This window comes from Rissa tridactyla, chromosome 3, assembly GCF_028500815.1.
Source record: "Rissa tridactyla isolate bRisTri1 chromosome 3, bRisTri1.patW.cur.20221130, whole genome shotgun sequence".
Classification (NCBI taxonomy): domain Eukaryota; kingdom Metazoa; phylum Chordata; class Aves; order Charadriiformes; family Laridae; genus Rissa; species Rissa tridactyla.
This window is the reverse complement of record NC_071468.1, coordinates 57,049,769-57,070,098: the sequence shown is the minus strand read 5'-3', so window position 1 is coordinate 57,070,098 and position 20,330 is coordinate 57,049,769. Positions and strand designations below refer to the sequence as shown.

Sequence of the window (20,330 nt, the reverse complement as noted above, 5' to 3'; positions counted from 1 at the left end):
GTCAGCAGTATACTGAACTACTTCTGACATTCCCATCATTGAATTATTTCAGAGCAGTTTCTGACACGCTAATACCTCTGCCTCCCACCTACTTGAAATCAGCACTTAAACGTTATTCCACAGCGTTACTCGTAAATAAAATATCTTCTGGGAAAGCTGGTAGCAATTATTCACTGTCAGCTAAAGAAGAGCAGATCTGAATTCATCAGACTCCAATGACGGAGTTTTACCAAAATCTCTCAGAAGCCCTACTACTGATAAAGAAGGCAAGAAAAAAGCCTTGTCTGGAATTTAAAGAAAAGAGCACACTGCCTGAACTGTCTGCTGAAATAAGACAGTAAGGGAAATGTATTTATAATGTCTGGCAGTGTCTCATTCAAATGTCAGGATCTTTCTCAAACAGTTGATTAGAAGTGGCCCCTTCAAAAAAAAATGCATAGGGTGGAACAAAGGTATAAAAACAGAGAAAAAAGAGAGCTGAGAAACATAACTGATTCCAAATAAATTATGTATTTTAATACACGACATTATTTCAGACCTACATGTAATTAATTTTCCTTAGATATACGTAGCAGTATCAAAGATCACTTCTCAAGATAGTGATAAAGTAGCATGTAAAACTCCTGCAAGATGTAAGCCACATTGTTGGGAAGAGAGGCATACTGGCGAAGCATAAAGCAGGAGCGTAATGAGCATTAAAAAAAAAATAGCAGATTTAAATAATATTTATACCTGTAGGATGAGAATCTTCAAATTAGTGTTCTGGTTTGGTTTGGTTTGGTTTTTTTCTTTCACAACAGGGATATTTAGCATGCATCTCAGCTTTCCCATGCAGCAGATAAAGTCCTGAGATAGCAATTTAGGGATGGATACGCTATGGCATATTATGAGAGAGTTATACCAAACCAACACAGGGAGGAATTGGCACATTCAGGAGCAAAATCGGTGTTTCCCAGTGGTAAGGCAACATTCTTCCCAAAAGGCCCAGTGTAAAAGAATACAATCATTCATGTATGCTTGGGGAAGAAAAAAAAAAAAAAAGTGCATTTGGTATTCATATCAGAGTCAATGATTCTCCATAGCCGTGTTTATATGAATACCACACGGAAAAACAAAAAAATGAAGTCATCGGTACCAGCATTAGTAAATACGTCAGGTTTTCATGGGCAGCTCTCCTCTGTCAGCTGAGAACCTGCCTATGCTTTTAAAATGTGCAAGACATTAACCAATCAATACCACTGGTTTATTCCACCATCACTGAATAAAATACACTAGAGCTTTCCTTTTCCACAGACCTTGCAAAATCCCACCCTGCAGGAGAAGAATAAAAGTCAGCTGCTGATTCCAAAAAGTCTACCACATGCTTCTCTTGCTTTGGGTCACTATTTACTACCTGTACAGGGCAATCTCAGCCCAAGGAACTTACAGAAGAATTTGCTGCCTTCCTGGAAGACAAAGACAGAGGAACAGCTTACAAAAAATACGCGCTAGAATAAGCAACGAACCACAAGGTAACTCAGCAAAAAGAAAGCCCCAGGGTTCCTCTGTCTTCCAAATGAGCAGCCAGTCTTTGCCTCCCAGGGAGGCAAGTCTCTTGTACCCCAGCAATGGAGGCAAACTTAGGAACTATGACTGTCTATGAACTAGGATGCACCTTGATGCAACTGTTCGGGGTCTTCCTGAACCTTTTAAAGCAGGGAATGAGGGGAAAATTACCGTGCTTCCTCTTTGACTCTCCAACCCTTCATAGCTCTTGCATCACATTACAGAAGATATTACAGATCAGGCAGAAATATGCAAAGTAGAACCTATACAACATATACTTCAGCAAACTGGATGGAGACTGTAAATGGTGCCAGTAACTGGAAGATTTTTGCCTTTTGTACAGGAGAGATTGGAAAAAAACTCTCTGTTGAAGCAGAAATAAAGAGACAGTAAATTAGAAAAAGGCTTGAGCTAGAGCTGTATGTTACTATTGACGGTACTGATACATGAATATTTCTTTCCAGCACCCTCATATTAACACTTGCCTGCTCGTTCCTGGTGTACCGTCACCCTCACATTTCAACTGGCTTAACTGTTTTGCAAGAAACTGAACTGGGGAACTCACACAAGCTATAGACAACCCAAAACACACACAAAAAAAGAGGTTTATTTTTAACCCAGATCAATCCACCTACTTGCACAGCCACTTCAACCCAGGAGGAAGGCGAAGGGTAAGAACCGCTCTAGCCAGCATTGCAACTGGAAGAAATGCTTGTGAAACTACAATCCCACAAAGTACTCCCTACAAATGTATGTGAAACTCATACAAAATATTACCTTTGTAGCAATCAAAGGAGATTTCTGAAATAGGTCAGACATGCAAGACTACTATATTCATTTGTATGAGTATGTCAATATTACGATTTTTGCTTTCATCTGGTCAGTTGTTCCTAATACAACAAACATACCCAGTTAGAGACTGTTCAATGTTTTAGTAAACACTTGGCTCACTTGCCAGCAGCCCATAACCACTTCTCTATTTCCAGCAGTGTCTTCTGAGGTTCGGCAGCTGTTGCAGAAGATACTTCGTTATTAGGCTATTCATAACATTTAATATTCTCTGGAAAATGTCAAATTAACCACGTATGCCATCTTTACCAATCAAGTAAAATGAGATTTCTTTAACTTTAATTTTCTAAATCACCTCAAACACTCCAGAATGTAATTTAACAGGGAACACAACACATTTTGTCTAGAGTCTAAGCGAGATTTTGAATGGTACTTTTCCCAGTGTCTGTATATTACCCTTGCTTCTGGGTCTCATGAGTTCCTACTGGATCAACTAAACAAACTCCAAACCAAAAATCTCAAGCTGAAGAGACAAAAAATCACTGAAATTTCTGCCAAAGTGCATTTTCTTTTTCTGAGGTCAGCCTGCTCACAAGGAATACCAGATCATAGATACCCAGGAGAATCGCTGGGTACCTCCTGACATCCTGGGCAGTGCCCTTCTCAGGTGGGGAAAGAGAGCAGGACACAGAGCCAAAGTCAAGATCTTGAGTCCTCCCTCCTGTTTCCAGGACTACTCTTTTCAAGACACTTAACAAGCCTTAGGTCTAGACCCAGAGTCTATCTGCAGTGATAAATAATTCATCTTCATCTCCCTGCTGAGGACTGTGATGGACAGCTACGTTTCGTAGAAGGAACACAACTTTCCATAAGGAAGAGAGAAGGTTATATTTTTTTATGGATGCTCTTAGCTGAGAACAAACTCCTGGAGGGACAAGGCAATTACAGATTTCTCATTCCCCATCCCACTGTGGGATATGCTTTAACTTGCTTTCACTAGCTTAAATTCGCAGTAGTCCATAACTAACACACAGACAAAACAAAGCACTCTTTACACACAAAGTTCATTTCCTGGAGAGATAATTAAAGAAAATAAATGAGCTGCATAACAGATGTGTCATATAATGCACCATTGCAGCGATACAGACAGGGTAACAGCCCATCCAGGAGAAGTCTGCAATAAATCTCTCCTAATTATTTCTGTAGATCTTAAAAACTCCTATATATCTAATGTTAGATTTTAGTGAATGACTCACTTGAACTGAAAACTAATACAGATGATATTAAAATAACCTCTAAACTGGAATTACAGTTGATTATGCTCAGAGATGTAGTACTGGAAAGAAAATAAAAGAATTAGGCTGAAGTTATTAAACATCAAGTAAAAAGGGCCAATTTATATGAATTATGTGAACAGGGAACAATGGATATGTGCGCATGCACATACATATCGCATCAGTGCTTTCCAACAATCACATATTCTTTTTGTAAATTATTTTAAGAAATAAATAAATCAGGAGGGATCATTACTTACTGTTTACTTAGACTGGAAATTAACGAGCGTTTCTTGGAAAGCTCCAGGGTTCAGCATAGCTGAAGACTCTAAGACAGATATGTTCATCCAAGAGTGTAAATTACTTATCAGCTAAAGAAAAATAGCAGGAAATGTTTTTATAAAAGGATCATTTCTTTTAGAAATAAAATATTACAGTTTAAGTATTTAATTTCCTTACATTTTGGCTAAAAATATAAAAAATATTACTGATGCTCATTTTTGCCTCTTTGTTTGCCAAGACCAATAGAATTTCATCTTCAAACATCTATTACAAAATGAACTAGTATGTTGTTGAATGCCCAATGAACTCCAATATGTAAGCAGTTCTTGTTAAAAGCTCCTTCTTACATGATGGGTGTTAAAATTACTTACAGTAAGTCAATTTTGGTTACCGAAGAAATTTGTTCTTTGACACAGCTTGCTGGTAAGCCCCAAAATCCAAAACATTGAAATTCAAATATTTCTTACTCTGGAAAGTTCTGAACAGAGTCCACCTTATGGTTCATATATAAGGCTCTTTGGGTCTTGATTTTAAAACTTCTGTGTACATAAGGAACTTTACATAATCTTAATAAATGTATCTGGGTATGTGCATACTTGTAGAAACAGATTTACAGGCTGTTTGTCTTCAGATTTAAATTTAAACTTCAGCATAAACTCCAGGCAGGGATATTTAGATGGAGAGATGTGTTTGAGGTTCAGCACTCTGAAGAAGGGTGTTTCTTTGAAAAAATCACCTAGAGTAGAACATAGTTATTGTGCTGAGCTAGTAAATGGATAGCTTTGGATGCCTGTATTAATTGTTTTTCAAACTATCCACTTCCACAAACAAAGATGGGAACTAAGACATCTCTGGGAAAACAAATATTATAGCATTTAAAAAGAAATATTGGGGTTCCAACTGTTATTGATTTATTGGACGAATGTTATGAAGAATGTAGTTAGCTATATCTCCTTTTGTTTAAATATACAAAACACACTTTATCTGAAAAAAAGTGAATTTTCACAGCATGTTACACATATTTACCTCCATCTTAACAGAAACTCATTTTCTTAAAAGAAAGCCACAGCCATTTTTTGATCCTGTGCACAGAAAACAACTACAGTTATGAAGCATAAGGAAAAGACAGTCACTGTCATTCTCTATTTGTTTATAAACTTGTATCTTACTACAGCTTTCCTAAATTCATGGAGGCTAGAAGGTTGGATAACATGCTTGATTCAATAGCTTTTGGCAGTCACCTTTCTATGCAAAGTAACTACAGCTGTGAACGAGAGGACAATATAGCACTCTACGAATTTCTGTAATGTTGGATTTTTGTAATATTAGAAAGAATTACTGATGTTTATCATGCTTTTGAATGAAATATCACCTGACATACGAAGTAGAGCTTTTAATTGTGGCCACAGAATGTTGCTAAAAGGGATATAGGCAGATGCACTCTTGTAACAGCACCAACACCCAACTTACTCTTCAGAATCTCTTTCTTCCGGACAAAGAAATAAAATGTGGAAAGCTACAGAATTCTAGCTACTTTTCCTTTCCTGACTCTGTTTCCCTTGATTGAAAATTTATGCAAATGAAGTGACCCTGTTTGAATAGATTCTTGTAAATCCCCACTGCCAGGAAACTCCTGGTGAAAAAATGGGGCGCGAAGCTCAAAGACTATGGCTGAGAAGAGGAAATGTGACAGGGCTAGTAAGCAGACAACATCACAGGCTCTTCCTGTGGCAGGGGGAACGGGCGACAACCAGATCCTTCCGCTTTGAAGATCCCCTGAACAAATTACTGTCCTCCAGCAGGAGCCCTCGGAATGAGTAAGAGGCCCAGGACTGAGCTGCTGAAGTTACTCTTGGCTCATCTGACTGATTTCCTGTATCCTCTTCCTCTGGTTCTCTTGCATGTGCCCTCTACTTTTTCTCCCAGTTGGACTCTCCCTGATGCTGGTCAGCTCACTAACCCTAGTCATGATGCATTTATCTCCCCTTCTACATCCCCAACTCTAGGGACTCCCTAGGCTTTCAAAACCATTGCATTAGGATACCTCTTAAATTTCCAATCTCACAGTTGACCCTGATCCTTTTTCCTCCTACTATCTTTTTCTTCCAGTCTTCAGCTAGTTAAAGCACTCCCTGTATTTTTGTTCCCACAGATACCTGCAGCCAAAGTTTATATTCCTTTCCAAGCACTTCTGCTGAACTGTTCCTTCTCGCCTTTTGGCTTTTCCCTGTCTGACACAAGCTCCCGGTGCATATCGCTCTGGCAGATGTCTCCCTGTCCTTTAGAATCAGAGTCTTCCCCTCAGTTTCTCGCCAACAAACCATTGTGTCACATGGTCTCGTCCTCTTCCTCTCATTTAAATTTCTCCACAGGAGGAAATACACCTCACTGAGTTTCAAAAGCATTAAAAGACAATTCTATTTATAATAAAAATAAAAGCTACTTGCAAGAGTAGGTTTGTCTCATACAGCACCCAGAAGCTGGGGGAGGAGGATGGAAAGGGGGGGTTGTTTGGTTTTACACAATATAGACATGAAAGACTAAAGATGCTTCCCAGACTAAGAAAATACAGGGATGGAAAGCTTTTATTTCATATTCAAAATTTATAACTCCACTGCCTTGCATAATCATGCTATTTCATGAGATACCTCTCAGTCTGATGTTCAAAGTCAAATGGTAACTGATTACCTTATTCCACTATAAGGATTGATTTTTATCTCTCACATTCATGGTAATGAATTGAAACTTCACAGAAATTAAATTAGCAAAAAGCAGCCGTAAAGTAAGATCCAGATGCTTGTTATCGTTTCTCTCTTGCTTACAGATCTATTTGCTTCCTCTGTTTTTCCCCTATGAAGTCAGGGCAGCAGTTACGAGTATCACTTCAACAGATTAAACAGATAAGCAGAGGGCTGGTTTTTGAAATAACATTCTACAAATCTTCACAGCAAGCCCATTAGTCAAAGGAGGAGAGACTATAAAGGAGACATTTTGGAAGGTTTATTAAAAATTATTACAGGGATTGCAAGCCATTCCTTTTTTTAAGCTTTGAAGCTCTGTAAAACTGCCCTGTACCTAAAGGGTTATTAACACACACCACTCTTCTATAAAGACTTCTTTCCTTCCACTGCAAGCTGACTTTTTTTTTTTTTCCAAGGTTTGGTGTCACTGAAGTGCAGTGTAAAATTGTGGCTATTGTTGGCCTCTTTACACACTGTTCCTAATTTAACAAACAGAGCAATTTAGAAGGTCAAATAGGAAAACAATATCTTAAGAAAATAGCAACTTCTGTGGCTTTGAAATAAAAAAAAATCAGTGCCAAAATGTTTATCTCCTCGGTTCACGAAGCCATAAAATAAGTACAGCACCGTGAATCATCTCAAAACTTCAAAGCCTGTATGCCCAGTGTACCATTTTAGGGCTATTAAGTTGTACAGCTACTGTACTTCTAGTAAATAGTTACACAAAACTGTAGCAGCAGTGCCAAACGTTTCACCCTTGCAGCAAAATTTCCTTAAAGCTACACTCTTTACCATAAGCTCACTGTATAAGCTCATAATGTCTCTTACCATCTCAAGAGTTTCTGCACAAAAACGTTATTGATGATTACATTGAAAATACCAGCTTCTTTTAGAGAATACAGTACTCCAAATACAGATATTAAATGATATACACAGTAAGTGAATAATTAAACACAGTGAGTTGATTCCTTTGACGTATCAGCATTTCTGTAGAAAAGCAAAGTAATGGTTTTTGCTCATTGCATCAAAGACCACGGTGGAAATTCACTAAACTAAAAAACCTCATTCTATGTGACTGAAGGTGGTACCATAACCCCAAGATGTTATGTAAACTAAGAAGAAAATAGAAAGCCATATCTTTCAGGAATACGTGATTCAGAAGCGAGCAGAACATTTCTCCATTTACACTGATATCTTGCCTACATGTGATTTTTAGTGATTTGTCCCAATTAAATGGTAAAAGGCTCAGTTTACATGTGTATGTAAAGTCTAGCCCATCACAGGCTTGTTTGCACCCGCCCCATTCCAGCTGGCTGGGCTAATCAGAAGGCACCACTGGTGTCTTACAGAGGCCATCTGGGAGGACTTAAGCCAAAATGCCCATTAGGCCATGTACGGAGCAGGTCCTGTGGGGCATCCTGAATTTTTGTATACGTCATAGGACACTGTACAAGATATTTGTTAATGTAATCTGGCAAACCCACTTGTATCAGTTGCCAAGGTTTCAAAGGAAAATTAAAAGAAGCTTTTATGCACTTGGCATATTATGAATTGCATCGTCATGGGAGAACTTTGTTATGATCTCAGTTAACAATCATGTTATATTTATATATTGCAGATCATTTTTTAAAGTTATGCTGAAGAAGCTGCCACAAGTTCTCTTTCCCCAGCAGTTTTTAACACCACCAAGACTGCAGAGTCAATTTAAGCAAGTTTGAACTACTGCTGAACAAGTTACAATAAAGATTTAGACCATGTCAGGTCTGCAAGGGCTCACCTCATTTTGGAGATTATTCTCAGCATGTGTTTATAGCAGATCTCTGCCTGCGTTATACTACACAGGCCATCATAAATTAATTTTAATTACTCCTTTTTGTAGAACAGATTCACTTGTATCCAGTACCTCTTCTAATTAGCTGTTTATTCTTCCATGCTCACCTATGCACATCATCATCAGACTGTCTGACCAAAACAATGTCTTTACAGGTTGCTTTGACACATTCCCTCTTCTTTAAAGCCTACGCAGCAAAATAAACTCCAAACATGTCCCTGAAAACTCTTATGCTTACTTGTAAGCTGTATCTTTATTCCATTTCTGCTCTGTTAATATCAATTTCTTCCTTCCTCAAGAAATATGCCACCCAGCCACTGGTATTCACTTTGCTCCTTGCTTTCTGTCAGCTAAGTGCCTGCATTCAGCTAAATGAACTTGTGCAATGCTTCCAAGGCTTGAGAGATGTGCATAGGAGAGGCTGTTTTCTGTGACTGCTTTTTAATACTGGTAAAAAGCACATCCACTTTTTAGAAAAAAGGTGGTTTTACCCTTGGTTCTGAAGCTTGAGATCTTAGTAAATCGGCTGAGAAAATAACTGAGTGGAATCCCACAATGCTGTTGCACAAAATACTTCACCTAACAGAAAGAAGTTATTCAGTTCCTCTGTTCATGTGTAAAGTATACAAAAATCCTCTTTAATTAAGCAGTATTGCATAATTCCTAGTAATAACGGAGTATTCAAAGGCAACATACTGTGGAGGTGAAAATACGACCTATATTGCCAGACACACTTCTCTTAATATATATTGCCAGTACATTTCAGCAGAAGGAAACAGGCAAACAGTCCAAGCAAATGCCCTGTCTTTGAAAGGTGTTCAGTACTTCTAAGATTTAATATCAGCAACTAAGAACACTCAACCTTTTCTAGGGACCAAATGAGAGATTAAAAAAAAAAAAAAAAAAAAGGATTTAAGCACCTAGCTCCAAAATTCCTACTCTAGGAGGACAGAATTTTAGAGGCAGGTAAACAATTGGTCCTGAATTCTTTTAAATCAACTTTCTAAAATACTTTAATTTCTGCTTTTTTGTCACGCATCCAAGACGCAACAAAAAGAACCAGCTAGGTGTCCAGGACTTTCAGAATCCCCAAACTATTCATATTCTACCTCTCTTGCTTTAGGAGTTTCCTTTGGTACGATTGTTTGTGCGGTACCTAATAGATTAAGCTCTGACTGGGAAGGAATTTATTTATTTTTTTTAACCAAAGTTCACTAGTTTTATAACAAACCTCACCTGTTAGAGTACTTATTAATGCACATACATAGAGTCATTTGGCTTAGTTTCTTCTTGGGAGCTATTTTGACAATTAATAGACACATATGTAAAATACATCGAATATACACAAATAGTTGACGAACTTATACATTTGATTTTACAATTTCAGAAGCTTGCTTGGGAAATAAAGCATATATTTGGTAAACCAGGCAGTTTTTTGATCTTCACCAGATGCAATCATCTTGCGACAAGCAGTTTTAGAGAGATTTATGAATAAAAAATGTATCTGAGTTCCCTAACAGTGTTGCTTTTTATCTAAACACATTTTCATTAATTACACTATCAGAATCAAATGTCATAGAAGACAAATGTTTCCAGTTGGACAACATAATGAGTTTAGAGTGTGGTACATTCATTTTGAATGTCAATTAATGAATTTTAGCAGACTTAGACTAATTATGTCTCTAAAATCCGTCGAAAGGTCATTTGAATTTAGCTGTTTTGATAGTGAATCGCTTTAACACTATGGACATACGTTCATTTTTCAAAAGCATTTTCTAAGAGCATGATCCAAGGCATACCTAAATGACCAGGAAAACCCGCCCTTGACTTGAACAGACTGTGGATCATGTCTTAACCACTGCGATTTTGTCAAGAATGAAATTCTCAGGTGATTTCTTATAAGATACGATGAGAAATGAAACACACACAGGTTCTCATTGATCATAGCTGGAGCCCACAAAGTGACATGTGAAAAGTGGTAAAAAGGGAACCCATGAGGACTGGAAAAGACTCAGATTTTATGGGTTATTGATTTACCAGGAAGAGTCTTGCCAAGTTTAAATGCAGGAAACCAGAAAAATGGGATAACCCGTCTGTAATGCTGTTGAGGTAATACACTATGTGAGTGAGAGCTGTGGTAGTGTTCTCTAACATCCCTTCATAGAGCAGCTACATAATTTTAATGAAATAAATGGCTACAGTAAAAATTTAAGAGATCAGAATCCCAGTGAATTATAAAGTATAAATTACCATGTATGCCGGTATTTTTACAAAGCTAAAAGTACAGTATGTGCAATAAATTTCTAATAAATATTTAAATGTTAACTTATGAAAAGTAGTCTTGTAGACTGAAATTTTAAAAGATGATGAATTTTAATTGCAAAACTACTCTCTTGTTTCATTGGTATAAATTAATTAAGCCACATGAATGAATGTGTAACATACGTGCAAACAAAAATGTTACATACTTCCCCACAATTCTGTAATTCCCTTCCAGAAAAGAGGGGCAACCGTGATGCACCAAAATGATAGAGATAAAAACACATAGATCCACAAGGAAAAAATTTTCATACAAAAATTGCTATTCTGGCTCTGGTTTTCAGACCCAAAACTCATGGAAGATCTGTAATTTATGGTCAAGAAGATAAACTGGTAATTAAATAATAATACAAATTCTTATGGGCTCAGTAGTGATGCTGAATTTATGGCTTACATTACAGACATGAGAATAACCCTTGTTTGAAAAGGGATCTAAATAATTAACATAATTTAATTAGATCAAATTGATTAGATTTGTCTTTTAGTAATCTGTTTTTACCTTTAATTTTGCTGGGTCTTATCCGGAAAAAAATGATTTGCAATCAAAAAACATCAAACATTCTACAGTGCGGGGCAGTATCTTTTCTTGAATAAATCTTTCTTCACTTACATTGCACTATAGTTTTTTATCAACCAATATAACATAAAATTTGTGATTTTTTTATGTATTTATACTTAGCTAAGCAATTTGCACTAAATTAGAATATGCAGTGTGAAAACCGGTGTCTTTTTTCTGTTGTTTTGCCATGTAGAGGCCTTTATAGTCCACTGGGGCTTTTTTTTTCCTTACCTGGAACTCTCTTTGCCCAGTTGATCATATGCACTAATTCTCTGTCTGCAAGGTTGGTCAACAGCGTCATCATGGAGGCTTCGTTGAATGGTCTATTTGGGTCATATTCAGAGTAAACTATGGGTGGCTCAGCTTCCAGCAAGGCACTGACCATCTGTTCTGCCGTCAGGGACAGGGCTGGACTGTTCTTCTTGTTATGTTTAACCACCAGTGGACTTGTCCAAAGGGTGGGAGCTCGCAGCTCTGTAGAAGAAGCCTCCCCGTTTCGGGAATCCTGCTCTTCTCTTTGACGTTTTTGTTTCATCATTCGCCCACCTCTGCGGTCTTTCCGGATTCCTAGAGACACACAAGAATATAATGAACTCCTTTGCTTGAACATGTGTATTGCGTACACATGGCTTTAGCCAACCAGCAGCTGCTATTGATAGTCCCAGGTAGCATTAAATCTTGGTTTATCTTCTGAAGAATTCTTCCTATATATGGAATTTTAGATGAGCAGTTGGAGAGAAAAACTATTTTTAAAAGTATAGTGTCAGTAATAGTGCACTCCTTCATAAACTTTAGATCAGTTGGGCTTACACAGGATTCTATGCTAGTGACACTGTATAGCTGCCTTAGCCCCGCAAAAGTCAGTAATTGGGAATAAATATTTCTTCACAGCACAAACTTCAAAGTATGTCCCAACAGCTACAGACATCTATTCTACAAATGATCAATGATAACTTAATGATCTGGGTGGGCCAGATGGATCACAGAAGTAGCTCTCAAAAATTATACATGAAAGTTTTGCTCAAGTTCACCAATTATTTTAATTAAACACCATTGTATTACTGAGCCTGTGATCTTTATAATTACATAAAAAACATTGCAAAAATTTCCCATTTTAAGATGAGCTTATACAGCAATAAAGAATGCCATCTAAGTAGATAAACAGAAGAAAAGGAAAGATAATTGTAACCTCAGAATCTAATGTGGGAGACCTACTGTCAAAAGGCTGTAATAACTGCAACAGAAACTGTCTTTGTCATTACTGCACATTTCTGCAATATGCTTAGCACTGTATGACCCTGAACCTTGGGATATTATCAAGTCAGCCATACCAATTAGAACAACAACATAAGATCTTACAGTGGAACAAAATCTCCCTTTGTGGAAAGGTTACAAGAAAAACATAATGATAAAGCCCACGTTGACTCCAACCATAAAGGGAAGATTAAGTCTGACTTTGAGTGGAGGAGGCACAGGCACTTTGAAGCTGAGTTAAAAACTTAAATCGATCATCAACTGGGGTGAGGGACAAGCAAGTAATAAGGGAAGCACACAAGGAACTGAGCCATGAGAAGGCAGCTTATGATGGGATTTATTCTGGAGTTCTCATGCAACATGGAAAAGCAGCACTAGTCCCAGTTTGAAAATCAAAAGAAGTATCTGTAGAGGAGGAGGCAAAGTATTCAAGAAACAGAGATGAGAGAACAATTAAAAAAAAAAAATAAAGCTTTGAGAACTGCTGGCACTTGCAATCAATTGATACAAATCTTTCTGATCAGTGGGGGAGTGGGAAACACAATTTTTGCTTAGCTTTTTTCACACCACAAAAGTTGAAATCTTTAGATTCCCAGGCTTTATTAGCAGCATGTTCATTTCACATCCAATGTTCCTTCATATAAATGTTGGATCGTATCAGCAGGTGTCCTTTCCCAATCTCAAAGGAACATAGGAAGATCTTTAGATCTGTTTGCCTCTTTCTTTGAATATGGTGATATTTTCCATGAATTAGTACTTGAGGATTAAGCACTTTTAAATCTAATTCATTCAAAATCTAGGAGGCTTCTGATTACATTCTATTAATCTTTCCAGATAAAGCAAGTTCAATAAATCTTTCATCGCTCCTACTACTTAACCTCTCTACATTTTCCCATTCTTTCAACTCGTTGTAAGCCGAAAGTCTCAAGTGCATTGCTGCTCCCATTTTTCATTCAGCAATACCAATTTTTCCTACTACTGAACTGTTTCTGTTTAGAAGAGGAGGAGGAGACTCTTACTACTAAGGAGAAATGCAAGACTTACTTTGGCAAAACATCATCCTAGAGTTATTCTCATTGTAGCTTACTTCATTGCGATACTCAATAGCATACACGCTCTATCTGATATTTTTGTTGTATGCTTTCTATCAGTGTAATGTTTTTGAATTAATATTGCCCCGTGAAGCATGCAGACATAATCATGTGAATAAAACCACATGATTCCTACACACTAAAGCATTTGTTAACTTTCTCACATCCCAAATTCTACAGCTGCTCGTCTATCAGTTTCCTTTTGCGGAGTTAAAAGTATTATTTGGCCCTGTACTCTTCAACATATTCAGATGGACTCAGAACTGACATAATTCAGAAACAAGATCTTGGGGCTAAAATAATACTATAAAAACATCAGATAAGTTAGTTTAGAAAGTAAATAGAAGGCTAGAAATTACTAGGAGAGGAAGGGAGGACAGAGCATCTTCGTAAATCACAGATTTTATTAACTCATGAGGCACACTACAATGAACACTGTGTGTAGTTCTGTTCTTCCCATTTAAAAAAAAAAAAAAGATATAAAAGAAATGAAAAGGGGATAAGAGAAAGACAAGTGAGATGATTCTAAGTGTGAACCAAGTCTGGTGCAAGAAACAGCTAAATTGACTACGTCCGCTCGGCCTGCAAGCCAGATACAAGACTACAACATCAGGAGTAGCAAGAAGATGAATAAGGTACGAACACTCACGCTTCTCTTCTAACACAAGATGGCATGAAATGAAACTCCCCCATGCAAGGTTCAGGACAGACAAGAAGAGGCTCTTTTTCACACCATGCAGAAACAAAGCTGAATGTGTGAATATAAGTTGGTATATGTTAGACAACTGTAGGCCAAATTTAATGGAGAAAAGAATCCATTAATGGTTAATAAACACAAATAGGACACCTTTGACTTAAGTCTCCATGGCATAGATTACTGGAAGATCAAAAAGGATTTTTTTTGTTTTTCTTTTTACTTGTTACAGGCATTCCTTGTTAAGTAACAGCAGAATGTATGAGAATTTGACATAACAGAGGAAGGTGGCAAATGTAAGTACATTTAGCTGCTTACAAACCAACTGGATTCTAAATAAGAACAATAGCTTTATTTTTAATTTGTCTGCAAGATTCCCCCTGTCTTTTCCTCACCTTGAAAAAAAGTAGTGCATTGATCAGAGTTGAACATAACTGGTTTGGATATGTCCCACACAAATTTATTTTTACATTTTTATTTTGGGATTAAAAAAACCCAAACAATCAGGCAAACATAGTAAGCTTACACTAGATTTTGTAAAGACCAGATCTGAGAAAAAAAAGTCACTAATAGTATGCATTCCTCCTGCATCACATCAGCAGCTTTTATGATCACAGACAGAAAGGTCTTTGAATCTGTATAAGCATCATACTCATCAGAGATTTTCAGAAATTACTACTAACTCTTCACCTAACCCCTTGATGGACAAGCAACATAGTGATTTTATTAGTCATTTTCTTGGACCAAACAGGAGTGATATCTCTCTGAAAAATGCAAGTGCCTTTAAATCTTCTTCAGCTTAGTCAATTTTTATCTCTGTTAAAAAGAGATAATAGTGATGCATAGTCACTAATTCCAAAAATGACAACTCTATCAAGCTACAATTTTGTTGCCAAAAGTGCAATGATCCTATAAGGTTTTTTTAAATACATGAATGCATTAAATCTGATTCCACAGTTCAGCCAATAAAGGAATCTGAATTGCCAAATGTTACAAAAAACAATATTCTACCAAAAATGGAAGTAGTATGTATCTTGCAAAAGCTCTAAAACAATTTCCACTTGAGTTTTAAAGCTACACGAGCCAAGATTTTCAAAGGCAGTTTTGTAAAGCTTCATATGTAAACTCAGTCAGCTTTTTAGATATGGAAGCAGGTTTCAAAACTGCTGAGTAATTATATATTCCAGTCAGTAGCACCTGATCAGCAATAAAACTGCATATGGACCGTGGAGGTAATGTTAACCAAATTAATCATTTCACTAGTGTTTTCCAACACGTGATTAAAACAAAACAAAAAATAAATACCATGTTATTAAAAAAAAAGTAAAATCATAAATTAGGAATGTGTTGGATAAATATTGAATCTCAGTCACCCAACAGCCAGCTTCTTCCTACCTACTGCTAAGAACAAACTTCCACATTTATATCTTCAGTACTATATAAAACATTCAGGAATATTTTCAGGAAGAAGAAAAGAACAGGTAGAATAAAATTTGCTTTTCTCTGTGTGAGCCACGGAATTATGCATTTTAGATTTAAAGATATATGTATAATCTCAAATTCTATTCTACTTAAATATATTTCCTATGAACTCCTTAATATAATATTCTTCAATTTCTTTATTATTAGAAATTTCGTAGGAATACTTGTCAAGAATGCTTATTGTTTGTAATAAATGGGAACAGATTTGATAAAACCCAATAAACTTTTCTTGTCACTAACACTGAAAAAATTCTGGTTATTTGATAAAGCTGAAATGGCCAAGATATTTTTATGTCCTTCCTATTGTTCACTATTCTGGAAATCTGAAACACAACAGCTATTGCTTTTTGTCGTGTTTGAAACACCCACCTGCTGTCTGGAACATGTATTGTGCTATTTTCATTAATATGATAGAAAAAAAATGCAAAAGACCTTCACCTTCTCTTTCTCCCATAGGCACAACATTCACTCTGCTTGCTCACACGAGGGGTGGGTATTAATATGGAAATTGCATCTGCCTGTCACCGTAACGCCTGTTCACTTGCCGCCCGTATTAACCCATCTCGTCACGCTCCATTTCAGTTGTGCTGGAGTTCCAAACAGCTTTCCAACAGCTGTAAGCAAAAACTACAATAAAGTTACTTACTACGAATATTCGTTTTCTTTGACGGCTAAAACTCTCAGGTGAGTTGTATATTTAACCCATTCCCCAATATTTTTGGAATGAAACCTACCCCAAAATTCTACAGAGGTCTAGTCCTCTAACTGCATTTTAGCATACAGATTTTCAGCTAATCGTTTTTTGATTGTCTGTATCAGCGGTCATCAATCACTGTGAAGGCTCCAGGCACTTTACGTGTGGAGCCCAGCCTCAGGAAGACAAACTGTCCCTGAGATCTTCGATCTCCTGGATCACCTCAGAAAAGGTGAGACATTGGCCCTGAGCAACATCCACAACCTAAAAAACTCTGGACTTTCTTTAAGTTTCTGTTTCAAATGCATCTCTGTGCTTCACATTGTAAACAATCTGCAAAATCAATTACTACATATTTAACTGTGGCAATAGAAACAAAGGTTTGCAATTTTCTGGAGGGCAAATGATACTAGTAAGATCATACCATAAGGTGGCTGAATATAGGTCACACCAATAATTTCTGTATTTTCTGACATTTGAGAATTTAACTTTGCAACTTTAACCAACTATGAATATACTTTATGAATATACATCATGACTGTACATATCATACACAGAAATTGATTTGCCATCAATTTAAGCGCAGCTGTCACTATGTGGCACACACAAGACACCTGACAATACTGTTCTAGTTTGGGAGAGGACATAACTACTTCATTTTACAGAAAAATGTAAGTAGGAAGAATGCAATTACACAATTTGTGAATTTAGGCAGAAACACTCTCTCTTGTATTGTGATAACTGGTACAGATGTTGCAGCTGTGGTATTTTTCTCAGAATATCCCATTCAGTATAATTGGCTTGGTCCAATGCTGTTTATCTGAGAAGAACCATACAACAACATGAAAATAAGATTATTTAAAATCATCACCTTCTTTCAAGAAATCTAAAAGTTCATTGTCATTTTCTCACCAGACCATAAAAGCATATTCACTTCTGAGTCAATTCCTTTTTTTAACTCTCTGTCAATAAACGTGCAAAAGCACATCAATCTCTCTAAGATGGGTGCAGGAAGCACATGTTGTACAACCAGAAATGGTGGCACATTTGACTTCAGAATTCCAGGTCCATACAGCGGGATGAGACAGTATTATATCCTATAAATTAATATATAACGACTATTGGAAATAGGATGGTTTATTTCACATTTTTTAAACAAAGAAGTTTACCTGTTACTACATATGCTTTCTATGTGTATAATTAAGTAAGATTTTGGGTTGCTTCCTGAGGCACTATTTGGGAAAAGAAGGATGACTGGTGAAAAGCCCTCACTCAACCTCAGGAGCTGATATTTGCAGAAGAAAGGGAGAAGAAGAAAAACTTCTTTTTTTTTTTTTTGTTACTCTTCCTTAATTAACACTCAGCTTCCAAGGAACTCCTCTGCTGCTTCTCCTTCTAGCCCTGGAAGATAGGGTTCTAGCACCTAAGAATTCACTAGGAAAGCAGAAAAGATATGAAGAAAAACTGAAACAATTAGAAAGAGAATTGTTGGAGATCTGCGGAGGGGAAGACAACTGATTTGATGTGGGAATGGGATTAATGAATGCTTCTAGGATATATTTAATAAGCATGACAATTACTGGATTGGGAAGTAATTCTAATCGCTGCCTGTATAATTTTTCAGCACTTTATACACTTGCAGAGGTGATGTACTCCATTCAGGTTAATTACTAACACCTTTTTTTTTTCAGTGTATTTTTCTTGTTTCAGAAGGAAAATATGGTTATTATATTTTCTTTTTATGCAACGACTGAAACAAGTAAGTCTATTTTCATAAAATATTTGCTTTATGATATCGTAACCAGTTATCCATGTGTCTTTTCCCTCAAAAAATTTTAACTGCATCCTTTTCTTGCACTTCCTGCATTTATCCTGCACTACAGATTTTTAAAAGTACTAAAAGAATAACTTTCTAATCTTTACCTGCTTTCGTGGGCAATACCTTGACGAAAAGAACTAGTCACTTGTCTCTCTTTATAGAAACACAAATTAGGGGCATATTATTTATTTGGGGCTTTTTTTATAAATACATATATGATCTACAGTAAAATTCATACAATTTTTTCATTGATCTACAGTAAAATTCTGCTTTTAGTAGTTTCTGTAGTTTTCATATCATGTATCATCATAAATATCATGTGAATAGAAAAAAATGTAACTGGTCATAGGCTGTAACTGATAAATCTGTGAGATCTCAGGTACTCTGTTATTAGAACACATTTTAATATCTTTCACCTGATGATCTCGGGGCTTTTTTATGGATAATGGTTTTAGCTTCCCAAAAACCCCAGAACATTAAAATCAATGTACAAAGACTTAAAATCACCCAGTGAGCACGCAAGAAAATTAAAAGCAATGTCCCAATCACCACTTACCCACCTCATTTTGGTATGCATGTGTGTATTACTTAACAAATATTTCAATCTAAAACTTTGGGCACACAAAAAGTTTTCTTTTTCTCGCATGTGCTAGCCCTGATGCATGCAAACACCCGAGTTATCTGTAGATACAGTCTTGGCTTCCACACTGTGATTCAGTGACAACAGAAAGGCTTTTTAACAAAATAGCAGAAGATGATTTTAATATTAGTGTTTACACGCAGTCACAATTTGAGTAATGGCATGGTAGTTTTCTACTGCTGGAAGGAAAACTTATATTCACTCCAATTGCATTTTAGCTTCTCTACTTCCTGAGGTTACCAGAAGGTATCAGATTGAGAGGGGGATGCCAGGGAAATGACAAATACACGAACTGTTAAATCCCATGCCCCCTTTTTGACAAAGTACTATCAGAGAAGCAGCACACTGTTGGACTAAATGTTAATTTGTCAGGGCATTTCAAATCATAGACAAAAATAATCTCTGTCACAATATCTGGCTTTTTTTGTCCCCTAACTGCTTAGAAACCCCATAAATGTCACGGAAAATGTTTCACTATTGTTCACTCTCTTTCCATTACTATTGGTGCCTTGCCATCCTACAGTTCCCAGAGTCAGTTCATTCAAGTGATGGTAACGGTTACTGCTCCAGCCCTGGGCACAAGAATGCAATTAGTGCTCAGAAGTCATTGGCACATAACTTCGAGCTCTACCACTAACAGTCCACGGGCAGCACTCTGCAAATCCTTGCAATAGTCAGTGCTCTACAAATTAACCTCCACTGTATACATGACAGACATTCAGATGGCATTTCAAGCATTTAAACTAGTGGAAACAAAGTAGATTCGGAAACTTGACAAGTCAGAACATAAAGGCAAGCTAAGTGCCAGAACTGGTGAACCAGAGTTCAGTTTCCAGGCAGCAAGCATATAAGCAATAGCTTTTAATTCACATCAGCGCTGTTTCATGTCTTACTGGAACTATTTTGCAAAATAAGTAACTTTTAACCCAGGGAATAAGCTCCTACTTAAAAACTGTTTGCTCAGAAATGAGATTTTAACTTTGAAGATTTTCTTCCCTATTTGTGGCTTCCTGATAATGCAGACGCTTCCATTTCAGCAACACAACTGCTGCGGCTCCTAGGAGGAAGAGGTTTAGAAGAGGGCTGGTGGAAACGTTATGGGAAAGGACAGCCTTATGCACAGGAAAAGACTGCAACACCTAGGTTAAACAGGATTACGAAATTAAGACATCTGGCTCATAAATAAATTGGAGGAAAATAGTCAGAGTGTGAGGATGGTGTGGGAACTCTGCTGAAACCCCCTGTAGCAATCAACAGTTTGTGCCCACACCCTGAGGAGAAAAAAAAATCATGGCAGAAAGGAAAAGGAATGACTT

General features: G+C 36.9%; 1 protein-coding gene across 1 annotated transcript in view; it reads right to left on the bottom strand.

Annotated features, from left to right (window-relative positions):
* Positions 1 to 20,330, bottom strand: part of ESR1 (estrogen receptor 1) — a 169,917-nt gene that overhangs the window by 45,045 nt on the left and 104,542 nt on the right. Inside the window, 1 exon segment of the mRNA XM_054194804.1 lies at positions 11,572 to 11,907. Within this exon segment, the coding sequence (XP_054050779.1) occupies positions 11,572 to 11,907 (336 nt within the window).